General features: G+C 34.5%; 1 protein-coding gene across 1 annotated transcript; it reads left to right on the top strand.

Annotated features, from left to right (window-relative positions):
* The first annotated feature begins 812 nt into the window (after nucleotides 1-812).
* Nucleotides 813-27,625, top strand: LOC145690906 (uncharacterized). Its single transcript, XM_081766333.1, has 2 exons — nucleotides 813-1,340; nucleotides 22,840-27,625. The coding sequence occupies exons 1-2, from the start codon at nucleotides 976-978 to the stop codon at nucleotides 23,924-23,926; spliced, it is 1,452 nt and encodes a 483-aa protein (XP_081622459.1). The 5' UTR covers nucleotides 813-975; the 3' UTR covers nucleotides 23,927-27,625.

Raw genomic sequence — 27,625 nt, 5'->3', positions numbered from 1 at the left:
ACCATCAACAAAATGTTCAGGTTTAATTCATCAATCTATAACAAAGAACCAGCCGAAAACGAAGATGAGGAGACTACCGACATTTTTTCGGCTATACAATTTTAAATATATGGTGAGTAATAAAAATTAATTTGTATTTCTTATATTATAAATTAATTTTACGTTACGTAAAATAGTAAAATGTTGCTGGGTAAGACAGAAAAAGAATATAGGTTAAGTTTATTACTAAACAGTCAGTAGTATGTGATCTTTATGCGAGTGAACTGATTGTTCATTAAATTTATTTATGTCTATTGATCAGGAATTGTGCAATGGAAATAAGACTAACGTAGTAAAAAATAAACAAAATATTTCTTTTGCTGATAATTAGTATTAAATTTTATGCTTATCCTAGTCCAACCTAACTTAACCATAAAGCTAACTTACCTCCCTAGTCTAACCAGACCCAACCATACAAAATATAATCTAACCTAGCCTAAATAAAAATGAAATGATAAATATAAATTTACGTAAAATAACCTGCATAATGAAAAACAAAAGCTGTAGTCGCTGCATCCCTAAGTTAAAAAATAATGAGTCGCCCCGCGCTGAAAAATGACTCATTTTGTCAAGAGAGAGAAAACACTACTGCGTGTTCCCCCTTATATATATATACACACGTGTGTGTGTTTGTGTGTGTGTGTGAAAGCACATACTTACAATATAATTTATTTTTATGTTTGGGCTACAAGTAGTTCAAATCCACTACTTTTGAAGCACAGCTACGTTACTTTTTAATCTTCATATCTGGCAACACTTCCAACCTTATTAATTCTAGTAACCTAGAATCAATCTACGAAAGAAATACGCAACCGCAGAAGATTGGACAAATAAAGTTACTTTTCTGTAAGTTCTCGTAAATCATTCCAATAACTGAAAAAAAATATAAGGGAAGTATAAGACTAGTGTTAAATTCTTATTATACTTCAATTCACAATGGCTGGTGAGGCGGCTGTTAAGTTGGAATTGATGTGTAAAGAAGAAATTGTTTATTACTTACCTCAGGAAGATCCACTCGAAGGGAAAGGGTGGACAAACGCACTGATGACTGACAACAAAGAGTTAATATTATCTACAACGGAAGGACAGCAAACAATGGACAAGGATACAGCTATGTGTTCTTTGGATGTGAAACTAAACGTTGATAGGGTGAAATCAGAATTAACAGTAGAAGATGATCCTGCATTTGAAAGTAATATAGAAACGCTAAGAAAAAGAGTGGTTCAGGAGACTTGCGCGTCGTACTCTAATGACTCCCAACAACTAACCACAAAAAATTTAAATTCAGTTCGGCCAGAAAGGTAATGTTCATTTTTTTCATATAGTAATTGGCTCAGATTGATAATACGGCTACATGGGTTCGGAAAATTGTTGGTTAAAAGCAATGCTTCACAAAGGTATTTATATATGGGAGATATATCGAACGTAAGTTAGAAATCTACACTTTGGGAATGGCTTGGCACACATACACTAGCTGTATACCAAATAATAACAAGGAATCGATGTTTTGTCAAGATATAAAGGAATTTTTTTTTTCAAGATTTAAACTACAGCTCAAAGAAGTCTTATGTAGTTTATATCTTGAAAAAAAAAATTGATTCTTTTGTTGTTGATTACAAATTACTCACTAATTATTGCACATGTTTAAAATATAGGTACTCGACGATATTGTTTTATTTATATAGAGACTTGTAAAATAAATCGCAAGAATAATATTCATCCTAAAAATCTTCAAATTAAACGTGGAATGAAATGTATTGGAACAAAAATTATAGATGTTTGTAATTTTAGTCAGAATTTAGCTCAAAGGGGTCTAGCCTCATTTCTCCGGAGGGCTTAGAAAGACATTGGCAAAATACAAAATAAAGAATATTTTTACCAACAATGGATGTTCATTAATTGTAGATGTCCTTACACAAATCCATTTCATAGCTGCACTAATTTCTTTCAAGCAAGTCTACTTTTTAAATTCCCAGCAATCATTTCTAGGGTACGGACTTCCATTTCTGAATATAGGATCACTTTAGGGGCTTAGTAAACGTACATGAATATGAATAGATGTACAAGAAACTCTAACGAGCATGCGCTAGATGGCCAGTATAAAGAAGATTGCTGTGCAGATAAGGGCATTACGCAGAATGTTGGTAAACGAGGATAGAGCAAAATACTTTATTTAGGATAAACTTACATGTCTTGCGTGTTGAATGTGTACTTAAACGTTTCTAAGTATTTTGTAGGTAACACTCTGAAATGCTTTCTTTGCTTGCATATTTGTGTGCCGAAGTACCACAATACATTAGGGACGTAATTTCATAATTATATGCATTCCTTCATTCCCAAACATTTTTCTAGTCCGTGTCATGATTTGGCACACGCAATTTTGATACTCCATTTCGTTTACAGTGGTTACTAGATAACGTAACACGGGGTTACTTTGCACATCGGTCGTTAGTTTGCACGAAATATGAAAGGCGTTTCATAGTCCTCTGTCGGTACAACCATGAACTGTAAACAGGAAGTTTCAACTACACAGTAAGATATATATATATAATGTTGGGGGTTAGCATCAGTTCTATTTATCGGAACGGTTTGTTACAGTGGTATGGACAGCAGTTACTGTAAAAACACTCTGAATCTAAAAGAATTTCTGTCAAAGTTTAGTCAGTTTCGTAGAATACTAGCGCTTATAATTGGACTTCGATGCAATTGTTGAAATTGAAATGTGAAATGTTTCATAGGTGTGGTTACTTTCAACAACATACAAAAAAGTATGTTAAACATACGTTTCCATGCAATGTTTTCATTCAGTATTTAAACATTTTACATTCTACACAAAACTGCATGCATTTTAGTAACATTGATATTATAATGATGGTACCGGTATCAGTACTTAGTTTGAATTATCGAGATTTGTAAACGAAATTATGTATTTTCTGGTACCGATTATGGAACCACATTCTAATAGTTTAACATATGTCCCACAAAAGTGCCAGCTGACGAAAAGAAAAAATCATTTTCGTAAACTGATTTGATATGGTTATTCCCTTTGTCCAAGATTATGATCGGGACACTAATCAGTTCAAGATTTACGAGGTTTCTAACTTTCAGGCTGAAACCTACCCAAAATTGCATTTTTTTTAACGGCACGTCTGTAATTAAACTCAAAAACAGTGACTTTAATCGGTTCTTAAAGGTTTAGTCACTTCCTGGAACTGTTATGCGTGAGTCACTTGGAATTGTTCTTGTTTTTGGTGTAACATCTTAGTTCAGTGATTGGTGGTAGTTCATATTTTCCCATTAAGTGTCTCTGTACAGCCATATGGCAGTTTGGTACTGTGAGGTCACATGTTATGTCTGCTTGTATGTGTGTGCTGTTGCTGGTGGAATGCGGTGAGCGGGTAATTGAATTTTCGTTTCATGGCGACGATCTAGTTAGCAAGTGCGATTGAGACACCGTAACATGAATTTAATACAAAGAATTTGAACTTGTCGTTTTTAAATAAGTTTGTATTAGATTCGGATATTAACTCATATCGCCTTTCAGCACTGTGGTTCAATTGATTTAGAGAATACCTGTGATGGTTGTGGTCGAACGCTGAAGATATTCCCGACGTATGGTAAAAGTGAGCGTTTATTGGTTACTCTTATTTGTCATAATAACAAGTTTGCTCGTTTTAATAAATCTACGTCTGTGCAGAAAGGAACCTTTTCAGTAATGTGTAGTTGAGTATTGCGCATGTGTTGCTGCTATCTTAGGTTTTCGGGAATCAGAAACTATGAGTTCATTATTCATGAGTGTTCTGGTATGGCGAAACGGCGAGTGCTTTCGTTTTTTAATTGATATTATTTTTATTCTTGATTTGCTTTGCATTTGAGTATTTGGCGAAGTATTTGCTTTGCTGGTGGTTGTTCCATCATCTTGGTGAAATGTAATTTATTTTTCCTTGTCATGCTTCACTAATTTATAATTAGTGATGAATGTTTTTTTTTTTAATTTTTTTTCCTTCTTACGTTAGCTTTATAGTAGTGGTTTGACTAAATATGTTTTTTTTGGATGTTTTTATTGTACTTCAGTAGGGTGTAGGTGGGTTGGTAGTATAATTCTTAAGATTGTACATTATTTTGACTTGGACAGTAACTATAATCGATTCAACTGATCCGGTTCTGGGAGCAAATTGGAGTATTTGGGAATCATTCCTAAACTGCTCCGAACACCGGATCAGATAAATCGTTGCAGTCACTGTTTGAGTCAAAGTAAAGATTCGCCTAAAAATCTATTGCTAGTGATTCCTACGTGTATAAGCTGCAAGCCCAGTCTGCAAAAGTCTATAGTGATTTCTTTAAAAAAAAAAAAAAAGTCTTTTTAAATCAAGCCCCTCTCATACTACTTTTCTGGATCTGCCACTGTTCATAATTTGTTTTCTAACAAACAATCCATTCCAGCATCTACATAAATAGGAAATTCACCTAAATTTAAAACACAGGAGTCTCCAGTGGTAATAGTTTCCTATCCAAGCTATATTTTGCACTTTGTATGTTTTATATTGTATCATATAGCAACAAATTTGTTTCTCTCAGTTATTACTGATAAGACAATTTCAAATTATATCCTTTGTGTTGAGAAGCGGAAAAACTGTTACTACCAATAACAAGTTTGATAATATTTCAAGAATAAGGATTGGAAATATTTTCCTAATTTGTTTCGGAATTGGGGGCCGCGGTGGCTCAGTGGTAGAGCGTTCACCTCTGGTGGATGGGGTCCCGGGTTCAAACCCTGCTCCCGCCAAGTGAACTTTGTGGTGGACAAACACCGTGTGCGTGAGTTTTCTCGGGGTTCTCCCGTTTCCTCCCACTTTCTTCATTCCACCATTTCATTCATTTCTCATAATCACCGCGTCCTTTAGCCTAACCGGCATGACCATGGGACGTAAAACTCAAAGATTTCATTTCATTTTTTTGTTTCGGATTTGTACCTTTTACTTGCAACTATTCTACAACCAACTCTACTGAATAAATAATTTATTTATTTTCTTATTTAGGTGTTAAGTGTAACAAATTAGGAGTTTGTTCTTTCTACAATTTAGAAAGTTGTAAGAATATCTTTAGCTGGAAACTGTAAAGAAAGTTGTATTTTTTGTAATGTATTGTATTGTATTGTGGGGGGCGCGGTGGCTCAGTGGTAGAGCGTTCACCTCTGGTGCTTGGGGTCCTGGGTTCGATCCCAGCCCCCGCCAAGTGAACTTTGTGGTGGACAAACACCGTGCTCGTGGGTTTTCTCGGGGTTCTCCCGTTTCCTCCCACTTTCTTCATTCCACCATTTCACTCATCTCTCATTATCACCGTCTCCTTTAGCCTAACCGGCATAACCGTGGGACGTAAAACTTAAAGATTTCATTTTTGTATTGTATTGTTGAAAGTTGTATTTTTATTTACAGCAATTGGAGGTTTAATTATGCAGTTGTGCTTTAATAGTTTTCCAGAAAGAACTGTCCAATAAATATCGTTGTAAAGCATATTTACAAAGTTAGGCCCGAGAAGTATGGTTGTATATTTAAAGATTTATTACTCAGGCCAAATGTGATTTATGCTTTTTAAGCCCCAGTCCGGCCAGCGGGCTAATCATTTTATATATTAAGAAGAAGGGGTTCTAGTTTTTATTACCTCTACTTTAATGTTACTTAATTATGCACCGAAGCAGACGGTGATGACAGCAATGAATGAATGGTAGAGTGAGAAAAGTGGAAGGAAACGGCAGAATACCGCGAAAACCCACGTACACGTTTTTGTTCTTCAACTACAAAACCCGCTTGATGGAAGCTAAACGAACAAGCAGAGCTTTACCACTCAGACACCAAGTCTCAAAAAAAAAAAAAAAAAAAATAGAATAGTACTACTTTGCAGCTCTCCTACCATACATATTCTATCTTGATATTAATTTATTTTGCAATTCAGAATTTAAGTACAATATCATATAATTAAAACATGCTACTCGAAACTATTGGCATAATAGATTTTGTCTCTTTTTTTCCCTCTAACTTCTGCGCTGATGCCGGATAATTAATTAAAGTAATTGATTGTAAAATCAATTCTTAGCACTTTTACGTCGGGAATCGAACTCGGGACCACTTGCACAAATGGTCGGCAACGGCGAAGGTTTTATCCACATTTACAAACTGTCCTATGACGAGAACATGACAGGACTAGTGGTGTGTAAATTCCCAGTAAGATATTTTTCGGGAAGATCCCAAACATGGGAATTTTCCGGGAATTTATGAACAATCACGCATAAAAATGCATTCTGTTTCTATATATAACTTCAAAGTTAAATTCGTTTTTATATCAGTATATTATTACAGTTGTCCCCAGAGGAGTCTTTAAAATGTATATTCTGAACGATGTTATGGTATTTTATTAATATTTTATATTTAGAGAGTACGCATAAATGGATATTTATTTACAATATGTTCTACGAAAGAAAATATGTTTCAAAAATGGTATAGTAAGTCCGCATACTTTTAAACCGCTAAAAAGTTTAAGTTTACATGTAAGTGGATTTTCGAAACTTGACTCTACCACTGATATAAACATATCAAATTTTTACAAGTTATAAACAAATTAGGTTGGGTAACTGCCAGAAGACACATGTCCTACAATTTTTTTCAACATTTAGGCATAAATATGTATGTCCGCAATACTTGCAAGAAAAATTCTTATCTTTATAATTTTGCATGTAATATTGCCACACCACCTCTCTCCCTGCCCATTTCTCGAAATGTCACGCTTTAATTTACATGTAAGTGAAGTCCGAGTACCTCTTCAAAAATTCAAGCCAGAGATAGGAGACAGACCGACCTCTATTACTAACACTGTTTCAGGGTTTTTTAATAGTGCTACATCTCTATTTCTACGTAATTCTAAATTACTTATAAAATGGTTCCCTTTCATCATTTGTAATTTAGTACTTTGCTATTTTGGCTATTGTTTATATTTGGTGGACCAGCATATGCGCCTACTTTTTGCGATATTCTATTCTGATGCGGTTTTTTAATGGTTTCATATGTTAAATTACGTTACCAACATTAAATTCAGACAGCATTGCCGAGCGAGCGTAGCCACTGAAGGTGTGATAGAGCCCCGCTGGGCACGTTGTTTTCTATCTTCGTTACCAGCAATTCACTTTCTTTTCTCATATAAATCACTTCCTCTTACACTTACGGTTCGTGAAAATCCCCTACCCCCGAAAAAATTTGTGTGCGGTACTTTCTTGAGTACTTGTACATCACTATCAACTCATTTGTTCCGTAAATCATCCTATATTTTGCTAGTTTTTTTCCCCTATATTAAACAATTACCCTACTTTTAGTTCAAATGGAAATGGAATTTAAGAAAATCATATTGTTAGTTATATAAAGTACAGTCAAATAATTTTAAATGTTTTAACGTCCAAATTCTTTAAAATTTAGAAGTAATTCCTATTATTTTAAAATAAAGTAATTAGTCATATTGTTCTTATAATTTGGAAGATAAAGTAAAGAAATGGAAATAAATTCCTTTCCGGGATTTTTTAGGCCAGGGAGAAAACCCGGGAATATTCCGGGTCTCAAATAAAAAAGTAAGAAATTGTTTGTGATTCATATCTAGGCCCATTCTTTCTGCAAGTCCCTCAAAAATTTTAGTCATTTCACTTGTCTTTTAAATGGAGTGATTTCAAATTATAACCCCTGTGGTGAGAAGAAGAACGCACGCCATGAATAGATCCAAATTCTAAACGTTACAAATAAAACGATTGGGTATAATTGTATAGCTCTTGCCTAGGATATTATTATCCCTTCGTAGATTGTAGAGTATGATAACTAATTATTTCACTCATCGGGTAGCGATAACGCGATTTGAAGTGAAACACCTCCAACTTAGTCCCTCAGAGCGCCTAAATGAGAAGTGAAAATTTAGAGTAGGTAAAAAAAATAGAAAAGGATAATTTTTAGTTTCTGTTACCTACGCACATAATTGTATGTTTTATGTTGTATCTTATAGCAACAAATGTGTTTCCCTCAGTTTTTACGGATAAGACACTTTCAAATTATATCCTTTGTGTTGAGAAGCGGAAAAAGTATTATTACCAACCGCACGTTTGATAATATTTCAAGAAGAAGGAATGGAAGTATTTTACTGACTTCGGATTTCCTTGTTTTGGATTTTACCTTTTACTTGCAGCTATTCTACAACCAACTTTACGGAATAAATAATTTATTTATTTTCATTTTTAGTAGTTATGTGTTACAAATTAGGAGTTCGTGCTTTCTACAATTTAGAAATTTTAAGAATATCTTATTTGGAAATTACAAAGAAAGTTTCAGCTCGTTCTAATTCAAGCGCTTTCCAATTCGATTTTTTTTTTGGCGGTGCTCTGAGCCTATCGTAGAGGTATATATTTGACATACTGCTATTCCTAGTATAAGAGGCAAGAAACTCGTGAGTATTTCTTTTAGTGAAGAAGGAAGTATTAATCTCCGTACTGACAAACAATGAAAGAAATTTTGATCGCAGCATTAAACTTCTTTTAAATTTGGGGCTCAGAACGGCTCCTACTCTGCGGATGGTATAATTTGAGACCGTTTCAATTCTTTTAGGTGAGAGAAATGAATTGAGATCTTATTTGAGAATATAGACAAATTTAAGAATATCCCAGGTACAAATTTTGAAAAATTTTCCAACCAATCTGTTTGAAACATCTTGCGAAATTTAACAGCTATTGCCAGTTATTCTGCTTCTAATTGCAGAGAATGTAATTTAAGATCAAGATTTTTTTATTATTTGAGTGAAATAAATTTTGTTACTCTGCTTTTGATTTTGGACAAGTTAGAATGGCCCTAGATACAAGTCCCGCAGGATTTTGTGTTCTTTGTTTAAGAAAAGCTTTGGAATAGAAGATTAAGAATAGATTTATCAATACAAAATAACTATGCAAAGTATGTTTTTTGACAAAATAGAATCTTATTACCTTTAAAAATGTGCCCAACGTCGGCTTCTTCTTTTTAGTTTTTCTTTAAAGGGAGGTGTTCATTATGACTACTAATCGATTTCTGAGTAACGTTAGTTTCAATTTTTGTTAAGGGGCAGCAGCATTTTATCAGATAATGTTCTCGCAGTACATTTGAAAACTGTATTTTATAATGGACTTTTCGTTCTCCTATATAGAGTTCCTGTAGCCTGACATCATCATTATTATTTAAATTCATTTCAGAACGATGTTAAGTCAAATTTCATTTTGGGTTAATGAGATGTATTCATAAAATGCCAGCGAAGCGTTACTTATTTATTTATAAATTAGCCCTGTACTGTCCAGATTAGGAATATAATCGTAAATACGAAATTACTAAGTACATCCCGCCTTTCGAACAAAATATTTTAGTAGCTTAGAAAACTACACTGTCTAAGCTGAATTTCATTCTGGATTGCAGGTTTACATTAGGAAAGCACGATGATGGCTATGAATCCAAGGTTTTATGAGTGAAAGATATAAACTGCTTTAAAAAAATCTTTTGTTTACTTTTATTATATTTCTTACACGGGGGAATATATTCCATTATCCAATCAAAAGTGCAGGAACGTGAGAGTACGTGGAACCAAGAATGACGAGAAAGTTATGGAGCTAATGGTTTATTGTTTACTTGTGAATCAGTTTTTTGATATATTTTGTGTTTCCACGTATATTTCTCTTTCTTTAATTTGCACTTTTTCTCGATTTTTAAAAGTTTTTCACACTATTTTCGATTGAATTCCACCAAGATATGAGTTTTCTACCATTTTGTCAGTACTTGTGTGTATTGATAGCTTTTATCATACTTCATACTGCCTTTTTAAACAGTTCCATATTTTTGCACTTGAAGCTATAAACGCTGAGGTATTTCATACAAAATCAGGAAGTTCACGAGTGAAACCTTAAAAATTAGTTAAATTTTACATTTCAAGTAGTATTACCAGTTGGCGAAAAAAACTGGAATGCTGAGATTTCTTCGAAGTTTGTTTTGAAATTACAGGTTCTCAAAATACTGACAATTTACCATCAAAGTATTACATGCTTGACATTCGATTAGGACTTGCAGAGAGCTCAAAGTTCATAGGATACTAGCAAGTAGCAACATAGCACTTGCAACATAGATTTTTTCTATTTTGTATCCAAGTAGTATGAGAATCGTGAAGGTAAATTAAATGATACTTTTATTACTTCTTTATTGTAATGAACAATTTGTTAAACGATTAATTTATATTTTAGCTGAGTGTGACGTAAAACCTCACGAAATATCGAAAGTGTATACGAGGTGGCAATAATATCATATGACAGCACATGATTTGGGTACTACTTTCCTAGTGTCATCATTAGCACACCCGCGGAACTATTTCCAAACAAGCAAACGGAGTGAAAATGAATAGTATATACCCAGTCAGGAATGTCCAGAGGAATAATAACTGTATTCGCATCAATAGTAATTCTATATAAGCGTAGAACTCAACTTTAACAAACTTGAAACCAGAAACTTAATGAAACGACATAATGATCTTACCTTTCTCCAGTCACTATTGTTTTCATCTTGAATTTACCATGAAACCATTGCCTTCAGGAATCTCAAAAAAACACAACTCTTGAGAGATAAGGTTGGTAACTACTCTTTACATCTTTTATACGGTACAGCTTCTATACACTATTCATCCCGTATGCGGTACAGCTTCTATACAATATTCATCTTACCTTCTTCTTCCAAAGAAAAAAAAAGAAAAAAACGCAGCGAAATGATAGCTATTTCACAATAAGTTACTAGGTTTGGAAACATACCTGCTCGAATCACAGGTACCGTAGTGAGTGATCAAAATTGGCAGAAGGCAATTTTATAACTTTTACGTTTGCATAGAAAATTTTAATCGAATATTTCTGATTCAGGCCTACACATCCAGGATAACAATACTACCAACTTGAAATGTGGAAAATATAGCTACAGAATCAAATATTTAAACGTGTACAAATTTAAGCATGGATTCCAAATTGAAAAGTTGAATATAGTATAATTCAAAGATAGAGTAGTCACATAGATTGATTGTTTTATATCTGAGGGATCAAACTTCAGAAAAGCGATGATGTGGCATTTCATTATATTTGACACAAAAGTCGTTGCTTGTAGGGAGCGTAAACCCATGGCCGATAGGTTAGTCCGGCGTTTGGTCTACCATGCAGTAACATGGTTAATCATATTTGATATTTAATCTTCTAGTATAAACATTACAGAAACCATGATCTGCAACAATTTCCATCGTTTCTTTGTGTAATTTTTTTCTTTCCCCTTTCGTAATTTTAATATTCGGAATGTATTATTCCAATTTTTCTTTTATGGTTAATTTTCACCATGTTATGCATTTTCTTTTGATGATTGCGTTTAGCTACATTACTAATCGGAATTTTTACAATTATTTCTTAAATATTCACTTATTTCTTTCTAATCCAATTTTTTATTACTTGTCCTAGTCAGCTAACCACTAACATTTAAGTATGTTGGCGTTCTAAGAAATAGTAGCTCCTTCATCCAGGTGAATTGTTTCAGTGTATATCTTATAGCTGGACACCGAACATGACACGCCAGCATATTTCTCCAATTGGAGCAAGAAAGAATGAATATTTCGGCATCACTTAGAGAAGTTCTAGATAGATAGGAATATTACATTCACGTTGAGTTCTTAGAGAGGAAAATTAATGCAAACAAAATGAATATAATAATGTGTATCATGCTGAGACAGAGAAAGATGGACAGAACAACAAAGTTTTAACTCTTAAGCATGGACAGTCTGCATTTCCCTCCTGTTCCATCTTTCTGTTTCGGTTTTTCTCTTCTCTTATGGAATAAGTTGATTTTAGTATCAATAGCAAACATATTTTACAATGCTTAATTCATTGAAAAACAAACTGTAGGCGAATCGAACAGAGAATATTTAGAATGAGTCATACGCTATCGAAATAGGTGCACAATCTAAGGCGTATGTTCAAAACAGCCATATAACTACACACTGCCATATAGTTGCCGCCGGTTCCATTTCAATTTTTAATTTTATTTACGGTTTTTAGATGTCTGTGGTTAAACATGTGCCTCCAGAAAAAAACCTTGGATCTGTAGATCAAGATCAGGCAAAAGTTATTAAACACAACCTTCATAACTTACTGTTGCGTCTACACATATGTAGGATTAATCGAGGATTTGCATTGAGAAAAGCTAAAATATCCAAGTTAGAAGCACTTCAAATTTGGTATTGGCTCACAATGTTGCGTATAACATGGACAGAAAAAAAAATGAATAAAGACTAAGGGACGTTAGTGAAGGACAACAGATCATGAAAATACTAGGAAAAAAAGAAAAAGCATGCTTGGCCATCTTATTCCGCACTCCGATAGTATCACCATGGTGATAGCGGGAAATGCAATAGGAATACCAGGAAAACGAAGATCAAGGATATAGTATTTAGACAGTTACGAAGAAGGGTCGTTATCAAGTTTTAAAACTGGTCTTCCATCGTAGAGAAAAATTTCATAATTTCCATGTTGCCCACCTATCTATGGCTTGGGGGGAACAGGAAGGAACCGATGATTTAAAGAGTGATCTCCCAAATTTGCGATATTTACTTACTTCCTTAAGGATGATTAGAAAGTTGATTTCATAAATCTACGAAGCCAGAAAGATGTGTCCTCACCAATAATCCATGCGGGAATTACATTTCGTAGCTTTGTTAGATAATGTTCGTGCAGTGTAAATCTTACTTCGAAAATCATATGTGCAAGCTCTCGCAGGAATACATCGGAACTATGTCGTGCTATTTTTTGAAATAACCCGCGTTCAAATATCGCCTGTTACAAGCTATATTTTACTCTCAAAACACATTGTTTTGTTATTAATAATTTGTTTTTGCATTTCTTCTAAATATCTTAAATGTTATTGACCAGTGGTTAGTGGAGGCTAGCTTTTGTCAAATACCTTACACTTCTATTCCTTTCTTTTGACTGCATGGGTTATTTCTGTGGCCGTGAAATCGTATTTCTTCTCGTTTTTAGAATTTTGTGAATATAATCATAACGCTCATATTGATTTTCACCTTTTTCCCAAAAGTTTACACATCCCTCCCTCTCCCTGTCACTAGTTTATTCCGTTTATCCCAGCTTTGCTACCGCAAATCAAGATTTCTTCCGTACCTACGTTTTATCATAAACCGAAGCTAGGGAGAACGGTAGACAAAGCGTAGATATCGTAAAAATGGAAAAGTGAGCAAATTATCAAATTAAGCTCAGATATTAAAAAACTAAAATTATTTTGCGATGCAAATCACGAAACCTGGTTAAACTGTATGCAAAATCTAATAATACTGAATGTAATTCATACAAAGTAAAAGAACATCAAAAGGTTACAAATGAACAAGTAGCTTTTACTGTATATGTTTACTGCCGTTTTGACTTCTTTATTTCCACCTTTATATTATTTTTTTTCTTTTAATACAGGTGGCTGTGTGGCACAATTGAAAAATTAAGATTTTACTTACAATAATCTTCGACCGGTCAACTCCTTCAGGGGCGTTGCAGTTATAATGATCTGAGACGTTCCACGTCGGATAATCACAAGAGTCCTCAGTTGTTTTCTGCTGATAGTAATAAGCGATCGTCCAAGCCGGCACAATTATTCCGACCTTTTCAATGATTTGGAGCCAAAATTGTCACACAATACTGAAATTACAAACGAATGTTAAGGTGCTAAAACATTTCTACTAGTCACTTCACTGCTGATTTTTGCACAATATTAGAAAAAATATTTTACACGAAGGCGTATGCAAATATCGTACAATCACTGATGATAAACTAAAAAAAAAAATGGCTCTCGCGCATGCAAAGGGCGATTTAGCTTGCGAAGCTGAATCCGTACAAGTGGAGCACTAATAAGAGTATAACGTGTGTTTACTTTACAAAAATGCACCCCACTTGCCTTCGTGGGTGCCTTTCCCAGCGACGACCAGGCGTTCGTGCAAAGCACTGAAGGTTCTTTTAGCAAACCAAAGCTTGTATATGGTCAGCCGGGAAAATTCCCGATTTTCACTCCTAGCATCGGGACCGGAATTATCGTCCTATTGTCTTTTAGTTACAACAGTGCGTAGGTGCAGGGTGATTGTCCCGAAATTCAGATATAAGGAAACAGTCACCAGAAATGCAGCACTCACGTGATCAATGTCCCTGTTTGTTGAGCATATATGGCCGTAAGACCGGAGTTGGGCTTACTAACACAAGTGTACAAAATACCAAACTATTGAAAAATTTTTAAGATTGCTCCTCCAAATACGAGGCTTGGTTAATAAAGTTCAAACTTAACATTGTCCTATTTCTTATAAATTCCAAAAAATGAGCCTCAGGTCGTGATAGGCGAAACGTCTTTCTGGTGTTATGCTATGTATAGTACTCAATTTTTGCACGAAACAAATTACATCTTGATTTAATTTTGCATTTTTGCACAGTAAATTAAACGGACAAACCAAAACTTCCAAGGTTGATTCGGTTGTCAGATGGTTAACGCAATGCTGTCTGGAATAAATGGGCGTGGGTTCAAATCACGGAAGTTGAAACATTTTCATTCTAAATATGTATTTATATGTTCACATATATTATTAATATTTCTTTTCTTGTACTTCACATACGTTATCTTAGACCATGTGTTCATGGTTTAAGGTTTGTTAAACCAGGTTTCGTTATATATACTTACAGTTTCCTATCTTTACTTCAAAATGGATTCCTATATGTTCACATTTGTTAATATTTATTTAATAAGTTAACAAGTTAATAATTATTTAACAAGTAAGAATATATTTGAAGAAAATATAGAACGATGCCAAAGCACAGTTTTTTGACAGCAATGCATTATTTTTTCTTTATTCCGAAATTTACTGCCAGTGTGTGCTATGCGGCCAAACCTTTTACTCACTGTTAGTGCCGGTGGCATCAGTTTTCTGCACGTACACGCATTGTCAAATCAGTTTTTCTCTTCAAAAATGACCTACCGATCATTATTATGATAAAATATAGAAAGTATCAGTGTTAAAACTAATCGTTTTATGTAGACACGAACACATTTTAACACTATTTTAGAACAGACATTACAAAACTGGTGTCGAATCTAGCGTAATATCACGGCTAATTTGTTTTAACTGTATACATGTCAAATAGGAAAGTAGTTCAAATTCACTATTATATCCAATTTCATTAGTTATTTTTTTAGAAGAAGAGTGCTAAAAGTCTATCACGTTGCAGTTTCTTTTAATCGATTCTGCATTCAAATAGTATGTTCATTTTTTCCGTGTAAATTCAATTCAAACTGGACGTGGTTAAAATTATCCGTCTCCGGTTTCAGCATTTATCGCTATAAAACGAAAATGGTAACAGGTATGTAGCAGCTGTTGTTTTGTATGTGATTAGTAATCCTGTTATCTGATTTTCATATAGAAAAACTGTATAAGCTGTCGAGCAGCTCTTCTGCGATCGAGTCAGCGTCCCAACGATACGTTCTGTGTTCTTCCTTAACTTTCTATTCAAATTAGAAGTGCTTCAAATTAACAAGTTTTTTCAACATTTATCTTTATAGAAGTGAAAAAGTAATGAATAACTAGTAATATATATTTTAGATAGATCCAGCGTTCAAGGAACAGATTCCTTCTTCGATCTTCTTAATATATGGGGTCAAATTGTTACAGATGTACTACCTCATGTTTGAATATTGAATTCGAATATATTTTGGAAGTTGACTGTGAAACGATATTAACTTGTTATTTGGGTATTGTATAAAGTGTTTAATAAGCCCCACCAGGTTGATACTTTTAGCCATGCATAAAAAAGTTGTAGCTATGTAACAGATATTTGTAGAAGATATGTGAATAGTTAATAAAAATGTGCCACCTTCACATTTTCTCTTCAGTGGCGCGAATTTTAACCTTTATCCTGCTTTGAAATATTATTTTAGTACTAGGCAATGCTGTTATTTGTTCGTTTTCGAGCCAATGATGTATGTTTTAACCACTACAAGAATTTACCGTTCCGACATTTACGTTGGTTATTCCATAGTTTCAGCTAACACCGTATCAGTTGTTCATAAACGCAGATATTTTACGAACTTTGTAACTTTTTGAACTAGTTCATTATAGTTACCTTAGTGTAAACATAATGTTCGGCCGGTATTCTATATGTTGGTGATTGTACCTACCTGCACAATTGTGTAGGTCAGGGCTGAAAGGGTTACAGAGGGTTATTAACAATCAGGAAAAAAGACGTTAAATTATGAATAACTTACTTAGCGTGAGATGAACGAAAAGAAATTTTACGTGCTATATATTTAGTTTACATTTACAATAAGGAGACATCACATTTTTACACAAATAATGAAATCGATATGTCTACGATAGGCGGGTCACGTCGCTTGCGTCACTATGCTTGTGAATTGTAAAACTTTTGTGACGTTTTGTTGTGTCAAAAACGAAAAGATAATATTATTTGATACGATACCCTAAGAATGGGCTATAATGATCCAAGTTTGCATGGTTTAGTGTAGGATGATACCCAATCGAGAAGTTAAATTTATGAGGTTTTGGACTTAGGGTTTGGTTATTCACTGGGTGAACGAGTTTCGTATATTCTTGAATGTATACTAAAATTTAAAGTGAAATATATATTTTGTTTTTTAAGCTATTACTGCTAAAATTACACATTGAAAATTACTATGAAAACTTCAAATGAAGATCACGTTTTTTGCAATTAAGTTACTCTTTCAGCCTCATTCACAATTTCGCGAACGTATGTACAGTATGTTGTACTTTATTGTAACCAGCGAAACAAACACCTGATCATGAGGGTGCTACCTCTGCAAAAAAAGTGCACAGAAAGCCAATGCTTAACTTCAACTTTGAAATCTCACACATAGTACAGTAAATACAACCAGAACCAAGCATCTGCTTATTGTCCCTGCTTCAGGATTTGTACAGGAACTTAATCTTAACTCGTACTTTAATGAGATGTGGGCTAGTTTCAAAACGCATTTATGCGAAGAAAACATATTTTGACTGAAATAGTATAAATAAAATGTATACTTTCTTCGAAATGCGATGGCAAAGTCGGGAAAAGATTTTCTTGAAAATTTATTTCAAATGTTAATTATTATTATTTTGTTGTTTTTACGTTGTGTTTATATATGTCCAGTGTTCTTTAAAACATTAGTCATATAGTATTACGTAATTCTATTCCTCCAACTGTGTCTAAAAAATGGTATATATGTATTATATGATGCCGTTAAAGGTATGTAGATATACGTAGTGAAGAATGTTCGTAAGTGTTCTTCCCTGAGTATTGCGTTGTAGTAACGCTTGAATGAAACGAAATATTAATGTGAATTATCGAGGAAGAAGTAGTAATTCTTCGATATTTTTCCCAAAGAAGTAAGTAGATATATTTCTCCATATAAGTAATGAAGATCGTTCGGAAATGATAAAGGCATTGTTTGAAAGAGAAATAATGAAAATACTTTGTTTCGCAGTAAATTTTTGTAAGTCGTATACTACAAGCCTTTTGCTGTTTTTGACGTTGCTATTGTTAAAACATCTAAAGAAGTCTATAAGTTGATTTGAAGTTTACAGCTTAATGTCACAACATCCCCTTAAAAACGTAGTTTTCTACATTTTTTATGCTAGCAACATTGTGATCACTTGAGTGCATCAAGCAATGCGTGACGAAGTTCTGTACATTATATATTCATTTTATATCATATGGTAAATTTATGTATTATGAAATCTGCGCAAAATTGTCCGTTTTTATCCCGTAAGTCGTAGATAACTTGCTCACTGGTATAGAGCAAAGATTTTTCATGACAATTTTCACCTCCAAAGCATAATCCACTCATCAGGTACTCTGCGTTTAGTGTAACATTTATAGCTTTTCTCTTACTTGTAGGATGTTCATTCTAGAGACAGTAACGTAAAAAAAAAATAACAAGTTTTCTAAATGAGATACATCATACATGTCTGGTTAATGGCAGACATGTAAAATTTAATTTCAATGGATTCAGCCATTTCTGTAGTTAATAACAGATTAGGTTGATGTCAAATTTTTTGTACTGAGGTATAATATGCAGATTGTTCGTCTTCTCACTCTAGAACGTTGTAATTCCGAAAACACTGCTGCACGCGACACTTTTTTAAAACTGAAAAAGCTATTGTGCCAACTGTCCTTTCTCTAACAGGAGAGACCACTTAGATTATAAGAGTTGACGTACGAATTTAAACCCATTTGAGTGAACGTAACGTAATAAAATGCCACTTAAATGTAGACGCTCAACATATTCAATTATTTATTTTAAATAGTTCAGCTCCTTGTATTTTATAATGTGGTGCATAACATATTTCTTTAATATTTCGGTATTCAGAGTGTAGCAATTATCTTCGCACGCCGTATTTACTTTTTTAGCGTAAAAAAACAACAATGACTAGAGTGTTTCACGATGCTAATAACACTCGAGAGGATTGTTTGCAAAAGCCGTGTAATAGTAGCATTCCAAACGCAGTATATATTTCGATTTCTGCGAATGACATTACACCGGGTTACGATAAATTTAAATTCCATGTTTAGAGCACAAACATAAAAGCACTAGTAATAACTAAGAGTAACGAATAATCTAATGGTTGTCCATATTACCTTATCGTGGAATTCTGGAATCGTTATATCATGTATTTCAAATAAGTAGATTGAAATTACAAGAAATTGAAAACATTATGCTTGTCAAAAGTATTTATTTAATAAGAATGTATCAGTTGTAAATACGTACCTACGTATCAATATACGGAAAATTTTACTATCTCAAGGTATCAGACTATATAAAATCGCAATTTGAAATTGGTATACATAAGGAAATCACGTATTTTCTGCAATATTTTAAAAGTTATTATATCGTTCCTTTGTTTGTTTGTAAAGATAGTGTCAGTTTCTTGTAGCTGGAATTGAAAAAATCTCTTCGGATTTTTAAATTCTCTGACACAAAAAGTAATGATATATAAATAAAGTTAGTGATATCCGTCTCTATTTACACTTATAATAATGAAATTTTTATTCCATATAGCACAAAATAAGTATTTTGGTATGTACCAGGTTAACTCTGATATCGTAACGGACTTAAGTCTTTGAGCAGGTAATTACGACTTCTTTGAAACAAATGCAGCTTATGAGAGTTAAATCTTTCATATCTGTAGTTTCCTCTGCAGAAGAATTATACTTCTGGGTCATGATCGCAGTGGTTCATGGTGAGTGGTGGGTCGTAGTGTGTCATGGTGGTGGTGGTTGGTCGCAGTGGGTCATATGCTTTTGACCCAGAGTTTCAACGAACAACTCCAACAGTGGCACTTTCCGGAATATCCGTGCAGATTTTTGAAAAGTTCCAAAGGATATGTAATGGTTACATTTTAGGTTTAGGTATTACTAGTCTGCAGTTTCATTTTTGAATAGAATTACGATTCGCCGTGACTTTTTCTACATAATATTCGTGAGAAAACGTTAATGACCAATAGAAAATACAACTTTTTCGATTCGGATTTGTTTGAGTTAACAGTTCGAAAATTAAATCCTTTAATGTCCAACGATTATGCCTGTTAGGTTAAGGGAGACTATGATTAAAGCAAGTGAATTATGATGGACGAATTCTTGGAATGACAAAGTCGGAGTATCCCGAGATAACCCACAAGCACGATGTCCGTCTCTACCTTACTTGCCTTGGGAACGAACCAGGCACCCCACACATCAGATAGTTTATTTTGCGGAGTCTCACTCTCGATTCCCAATTGGAAAGACTTTTAAATATTAAATGTCCTCGATGTATCTGTGTTCGTGTCCCTGTCTTTCAAGGTTATTGGAAACATCTGTAAAACAAGAATAACCGAATATAATAGAGATAAGTTACGGAGATACTTTGGGTCTTTTTAAAATTTAATGTTCAATTCTCTGGACTACACTATGTTATCTTGACCAAAATCAGTGATCCATGGTTAATAGCACGATTGCAATTCGCTACATAGAAACTCTTACATAAAAGAGCGATTCGCAATTCTTAATTAAAAGAGCGTTCTTAGGGTAGTGGCTTGAGCATTTGCTGTGTGTGTTAGGGGTCCGCGGTTCGATTCTCTCCGAGGATATTTAGAAAACATTTATAATTTAGAATGTTAATATTACTGATTTATAATAAAATGAAAAATTGTCAATTTCTCTTGTTCTTACAAGTTAGAGTTGAAATGACGTTTTTCACAGGAAAAACTAATTACATTACGTCACAATCTCGATTCCTACTGTCTGAAAACTTCGCTTGTTTCAAAAACAATTCATGAATATAAATGGGTCATCCTTCAGACCTATGAGTCATAAAATTGCCTGAATTGTTACTAACTGTTCTTCTACTCATATTAGAAACAATAATAATGTTTTCCTTCTCCATTTTCAAAACGTTCCATATATTTGTTCAAGAAAATTTATAAATATAACTACTTCAATTGTATATTTTGATGATATTTCAATATAACGCATCCATAATGCAACATCTTTTACCCTAATCAGGGGTGTTACTTAGAAAGAGTATCGTGATGAAGACAAATCCTACTTAGCTTCTTTTAAGGCATCCGAAGTTTCGAATTTCTTATTGCCAAGTAGCTGACACCTTTTTCCTCTCTTATAACTCTCTTGTAGTATCTCTTATAACTCAATACCTCCTTATAGAGGGTCAAAAGTATTTATTTTCATTTTCGTAATTTCAGTATGCTTTTTTGCATTGCAGTAGGACGTAATATTGAGGTATCAAATATTCAGCCATAATAATAATAATAATAATAATAATAATAATAATAATAATAATATAGATAGGAAATTCCATACGAGGACACATAATATTAAAGCCTGTAAAATCGCCGGTAGCCTTAGCCAAAAGTTACAAAATAGTCGGGATTTGGGAGAAGTGTCAGGACCATCAGGACATACCCTCTCCATAAGTCCCTACAACTAGCCAAATGTTATAACGGAAAGTTTCGAGACAAATTTCGTGTAGAAAGTAGGGATTCTGAATTCACAAGAGCCGTAAGAAAATATTTTAAGTAATGGTGATGCCGGATATGCTACAGAATAAGTCGATGATGAGAATGAAAGAAATATTCCAAAAAGAAAGTGGAAGGAAGCGGAACACGGAGAAAACCTATACACACGGTGTTTGTTCAGCACAATACTCACGAAATGGGAGTTGGGTGAAATAGGTTGAACCATTAAATTTACAACATTTCAGCAATAATAATAATAATAATAATAATAATAATAATTATAATAATGATGATAATGGTATTAAAATTTTTAAAGTTGCCCTGAAGTTTGGCAAAACTTACTTAAACGTAGGGGATTCGGAGAAGGGGTTCCGTACCTTCCTGTAGAAAATATTGTATTGCACGATTTCAGGAAAATAACTGTAAAAAAATAACAACTGAATATCATTGAACAGTAAGGGTTATAATAAATTAACTTGTGGAGTTTGCAGATGTAATTATATAAGCTTTGCTAATATATATATATATATATATATATATATATATATATATATATATATACAGACCATAATACAAAGTAAGAAAATAATATATAAAATTCAGTCTACAGAGCAATTGATACCTAAAGAGTGGCATATAACCTATCCTTTCGAGAATCGAGATGAGACGAGCAATGTTTACGATACTGTTCATCTCGTCTCGATTCTCATCTTTAAAGCGTTAAGATATTGTGAGTTAGCCTTGTCCCTTGCCCCATCTCGAATTAAAATGTTAAGCCTCATCCCGATTTTGTTCGGTTTGTTTTAGAATGGAGATAAGAAATTCGTCTTTTCATGGGCAGCATTACAGAAAACCGAAATATTTTTTCTAATATCACGTTTCTGCTTGTAATGGTATGACCTGTGCGATAATAATTTTTTATTGTTTAAATATTTCACGAGATAATTATTATTGTTACTAGTATTATTCCTGAAAATTGGATAGTTCAAGTATTGAATATACGAGTATTCAAATATATGAATGTAATAAAAGTCTGTCTGCCGATCAATCGCAATCAAAATTCCTAAATTAGAGAAAAAAAGTTGCTCGACGTGTATTCGGTGGAAGAACCTCCAGTTTACCGGTCAAGCGTCTAGACCACTGAACCACGATCACTACGCTTAAACGATTCGTCTTTAGTCTGGTTACGTTAAGTTTCTCTGCCTCAGCTTGGAAAGTTGTATGTTATTTTTTGTTTTTTCAAAACGACTTGCGTGTTTCTTTTATGATAATATAAGTGGATAATCTTCGGTAGAGTTTTTATTAATAAGTTGAGTTGTTCTTAAACCCTTGGATCAAAGATCTGTTTATTCTCCACACGAAGCTACAGATATGACATTTACTTCTCATACACTCCATTTGTTTAAAAGCAGTCACCATTACATGGTCAATGACCTATAACCGCCACGATACAAATGATTGTTCAATTTGATATACTGAAAAAGCTACAGGCTCTTATTTTGAAAGTAGAAAGATATGGAGACTTCTCAATGGAACTCCAGTTGATATTTCTACAATATTTCATGTAATAAAACAAATTGAGGGTAATTTTATCATGAAATATAGCCAATGATGACATTTATTTTTTTTGCTACTTAATCATTATCTCCAATCACATTTCGTTGTTTGTTGAATATGTTACAGGCCCGATAATGTATATGCTTCCCACGGAGAAGAGAGTACGTTTATTATATTAGAGGATACCATTTCTCATTCAGATCAGGAATGTCATACATCGATGCCGTTTGGCAGAGGATTTCAGCGATCGCATTTGTCAAGACATATGCTGACACAGGAAAGTGGAAAGCGTCATACGTACCAAAACACTGATGAACGCTTTAGTCAAAGCTCAAATATGTCAGACGGTAAGTTACTGCATACAAGTGAGAAATCCCACATCTGCGGAGTATGTGGAAAGAAATTTCGTGTATGTTCAAGTTTGGCTAAGCACATGTTCATCCATACAGGAGAAAAACATCACACTTGCCACGAGTGTGGTAAGGCATTTAATCGACGCTCACATTTGGCTACACACATGTTAATCCACACAGGAGAAAAGCGTCACACATGCCAAGAGTGTGGTAAGGCATTCAATCAACGTTCAATTTTGGCTACACACAGGTTAATCCACACAGGAGAAAAGCATCACACATGCCGAGAGTGTGGTAGGGCATTCAATCAACGTTCAATTTTGGCTAGACACGTGTTAATCCACACAGGAGAAAAGCATCACACATGCCAAGAGTGTGGAAAGGCATTTAAACTACGTTCAAGTTTGGTTAGGCACATGTTAATCCACACAGGAGAAAAGCATCACACATGCCAAGAGTGTGGTATTTCATTCTATCGACGTTCACATTTAGCTACAAACACGTTAATCCACACAGGAGAAAAAAATCACACTTGCCAAGAGTGTGGTAGGTCATTTAAACGACGTTCAGATTTGGTTAGGCACATATCAATCCACACAGGTGAAAAAAATCACACCTGCGAAGTTTGCGGCAAATCATTTACTAAACGTTCAAATTTGTCTTCACACGTGTTAATCCACACAGGAGAAAAGCATCACACATGCCAAGAGTGTGGCAAGGCATTTAAACTACGTTCACATTTGGTTAGGCACATGTTAATCCACACAGGAGAAAAAGATTACACATGCCAAGAGTGTGGTGTTTCATTTTATCGACGTTCACATTTGGCTACACACACGTTAATCCATACAGGAGAATAAGGTCACACATGCCAAGAGTGCGGTAAGTAATTTAGTCGACGTTCAGATTTGACTAGACATGTTAATCCACACAGGGGAAAAGCATCACACGTGCCGATAGTGTGGTAAAGCATTTAATCAACGTTCAAGTTTGGCTACACACATGTTAATCTACAAAGAAGAAAAGCATCACACGTGCAAGGACGCTGGAATTGAATTTATTCAACGTTAATACGTTTTTACCGACAGGAAGAAAAAGTCATACGCGAAAAAATGTGGAAAAATGTAAAGTCTACACTCAAACTTAGAAGACATTTCAGTAACAAAGTAAAACACCAACGAGCAAAGATTGCATTTACTCAAGGTTCACACATAGTAAATCATGTTAATTCACACAGGACAATAACCACACGTACTGAGAGTAGAAAAATATTTACAAGCATTACGCATTTGGTAAGTGGCAATATTAAAACATTTCAATAACAAAGCATGCAAACGGTGTTGAATAGGATACTGTTTGGTATCAGGTTTGGCAAGACATGTAACTATACATATGATATAGAAAGATTTGACGCACTCACAAGATGTTAAGTTCTGAAAAAATGATCAGTTCACGATAAATGTCTTACAAAAGAGGTTTACAATAATATTAAAGGAAACATAAAGTATTTCAAATGACATACCTCCACTTTGTAACGAAATGTGTTTTGAAAGACATGTTTTAAGTTCGTAATTTTGGCAGATATTGCGGCAAATTTGTGCCACATCTAATCTACGAGCTGCGCTTTTGCCTTGCCGTCACAGGGATTGTAGCATAGTGAAAAATGACTGACGCCGAGGAAGATTCGAATGACGATTCATCAAGTAAATGTTTATCTGAAAACAATGACTCCAAATATACCTCTTCTTGAGTCTACATATATATAATGGAGATAACGGTAACAAGTTTAAGCGACATCGATAATCACGGTGCATCTTCCTCATCAGCTACAAGTGTAGATCCAGCAGAACAAACATGTTCCATGTCTATTTCAACACTAGGGCCTTCTGGATCATCTTCGATTTGGCTGCATCTTGCTGGTTGATACGTGGTTGCGCAGGCCCGTTTTCACCGCATATATTTATACAGGGTGCGGCACGTAAAACCGGCCCGTAAAGTGAACACATAAAATGAAATGTATTGAATATGATTAACTACAACACATAAATGGAATGTAATGTATTGAATGTGACTACTCACCTTCACAGCAGGTGCTGAAAGGGTACTCCGCCCACTTCAACACACATGTGGGCACGATTGAGGAGATTCATATATACGCTTGTCAGTTCTGGTGTTATAATGCTATTGGTGAAATCCTGGATCCTGGTCTTGAGTTCTTCAATTGTGTGTGGATTTGTTTCGTATACTCTTCCCTTTAACAGCCCCCATAAGTAAAAGTCACACGTGGACAAGTCTGGTAACATTGCTCAACAGCCATGAACAGAAATGCTCCCTCTTCTGCAGGTCAGGCTCCTTCAGTTCTTGCACAACACTTATCCGGTACGGTTTTAGCTTTAGTCCCCTTAAAACACGTCTGCAACTTCTCTCACTCGTATGAACCTGTTAACTGAACCTCCTGGTTGACTTTGAGGACTTCTTGTTATTATCTCCTCCACCTGCATCTTTAATTCAGGTGTGCAGACAGATGGTTGTCTGTTCCTGGGAGCATTTTGAACCGACCCTGTACGCTGCCATTTTTCAATCAATTCCTGGATGGTGCTTTTTGCTGGCACAGAACGTCCTGGAAATTTTTCCCGAAACAAATTCTTTGTTTTCACAAAAGATCCAGTGAGAGTGAACCCTTCAACAATGGCAACACGCTCGGGTATCGAATACGGCATTATCACACTAACACTCACCGGGCTTAACACAACGAGGCCTTTTTCTCAACTGGTTTCTACAAGTTTCACTGGTTGCGGCTGCACGTGACTGCTGCAGGTCACGTAAGCGACCCGACCTCGACACGCCATCTCTTGGTAGGAAGGTAGATTATTTAAGTGTTGGCAAAAACACAATATACCAGAATATTACGACGGGCCGGTTTTACGTGCCGCACCCTGTATTTCCCAAGACATTTTTTCATGCAGATTTGCGGAAACTATGGCAAATTGAAGAAAAGAAGCGATCAAAAAATCAAGTCGTCCTTTCTTCCACATGGGTTAAACTGATCAGACGAACTTCACGCAAAAATCGTATTAAGGTTGTATGTGTCAAAAGAAGACTCACTAATAATAGTGATAATGATTTCACTCCAGTTGTTAACGTCTTCGATTTTAAAGCGACCTTAATGTCATTCTTATCTAAAGTGTTATTGACTTTAACGGAATTCGTGGTGTATGTTCGGAATGAGTTTGTGTACCAGAACTTCGTTGCACAGTATTTACTACTCTCTTTCGCTCACTGTCGTTTCTAAAGCGCGGGATGATGATGTAAAGTGAATATGCATCTAGGTTGCTAAAAATAAAGTTCATAGCTATATTTCGTATTCCTTACCTATTCTTCATTGTGTACTCAGCTGTTGACTGACTTACTGACTTACCAACTTTTCACCCGTTTTATAAGAAAAGTTGTTAAATCAGGTTTTAAATTCTATTCAAAAGCCTTCTCCTTACCTTGTGCGTATCTGGTATTGTAAGAAAACGTCACACGTGTCGAAACAAAATTTTATTCCATTTATTAATATAACTGTATGTCAACACATTTCTATAAGGTTTAAACCGCGATCCTGTAAAATCTAGCAATAAAATCTAGCTAGCAGCTTCTGATTCTAGTGCCTCATTTTATTCTCGTCCAAGCTTGGCAAGACAAATTTCATTATACGTAAGTGGAAAGCAACACATATGACGAGTTTAGAAAAGTATTTTGTGTATTTTTAAGTTTGGCAGGACATTTTAATACACAGAAGAAAACCTCTCACACATGAATACACACAGTTGAAAAGAAGATTTATATGGAGCTCACATTTTGCAATGCATATGTTAAAACACGCAGGAGAAAACATATTAAAAACAAAGCGTTCTAAGTGTGAAGAAACGACTTAATAAGTTTATATTTTGCAACAGATATATTAATACACATGCGGAGGAACTGCTCGTGTCAAGACTATGAAGATTGGTATAGTCGAAGTTCAATTTTGGGGAAACATGCTATTTAATACAGGTAAAAGATGACTATGCATAATTGTGAAAACCGTTTACAGAAAGTCCATAAAATATAGCAAGATATGTGAAACGGTTTACTGAAAAAAAAGTTTGTATAGAAAATGGTATAGTCAAATTACACACGTGATAAATTTACAAATGCGAAACATCTTAGTTGTGAAAAGTTTGCGATAAACTTAGTTAAATATCACGTTCTTTAACCTTCATCCGCTCAGGTACTGCTTATTCACGTTTCCAATCGCGATGACGTCAATTCGGCCGCCATCGATTAATCACATATTTCAGCATTGTGCATGATGCAAAATGTATGTTTTGGAGCATTTAGGTTTAGTAAATTAAAGAAATCATTGTTGACCAAAAGTATACTTTTGCTTTAAATTAAATTACAACACAGTATGAGTGAACACACTGAACAAAACACAAAAGAACAGAATCTAACCTAATCAACATCCATGTCACTGAGCTAGCTGTGATAATGTTGATATTTATTGCAGGGAGCAGTAATCATTGAGTGCATTT

Source organism: Thermobia domestica, chromosome 7 (genome assembly GCF_964235325.1).
Source record: "Thermobia domestica chromosome 7, izTheDome1.hap1.1, whole genome shotgun sequence".
In the NCBI taxonomy this organism is placed as follows: Eukaryota; Metazoa; Arthropoda; class Insecta; order Zygentoma; family Lepismatidae; genus Thermobia; species Thermobia domestica.
This window is presented reverse-complemented; position numbering and strand designations above follow the sequence as displayed.

Coding starts and splice junctions, on each gene's coding strand:
- LOC145690906 (XM_081766333.1), top strand. CDS start 976: ATGGCTGGTGAGGCGGCTGTTAAGTTGGAATTGATGTGTAAAGAAGAA. Junction 1,341..22,839: donor AATTCAGTTCGGCCAGAAAG/GTAATGTTCATT, acceptor AATATGTTACAG/GCCCGATAATGTATATGCTT.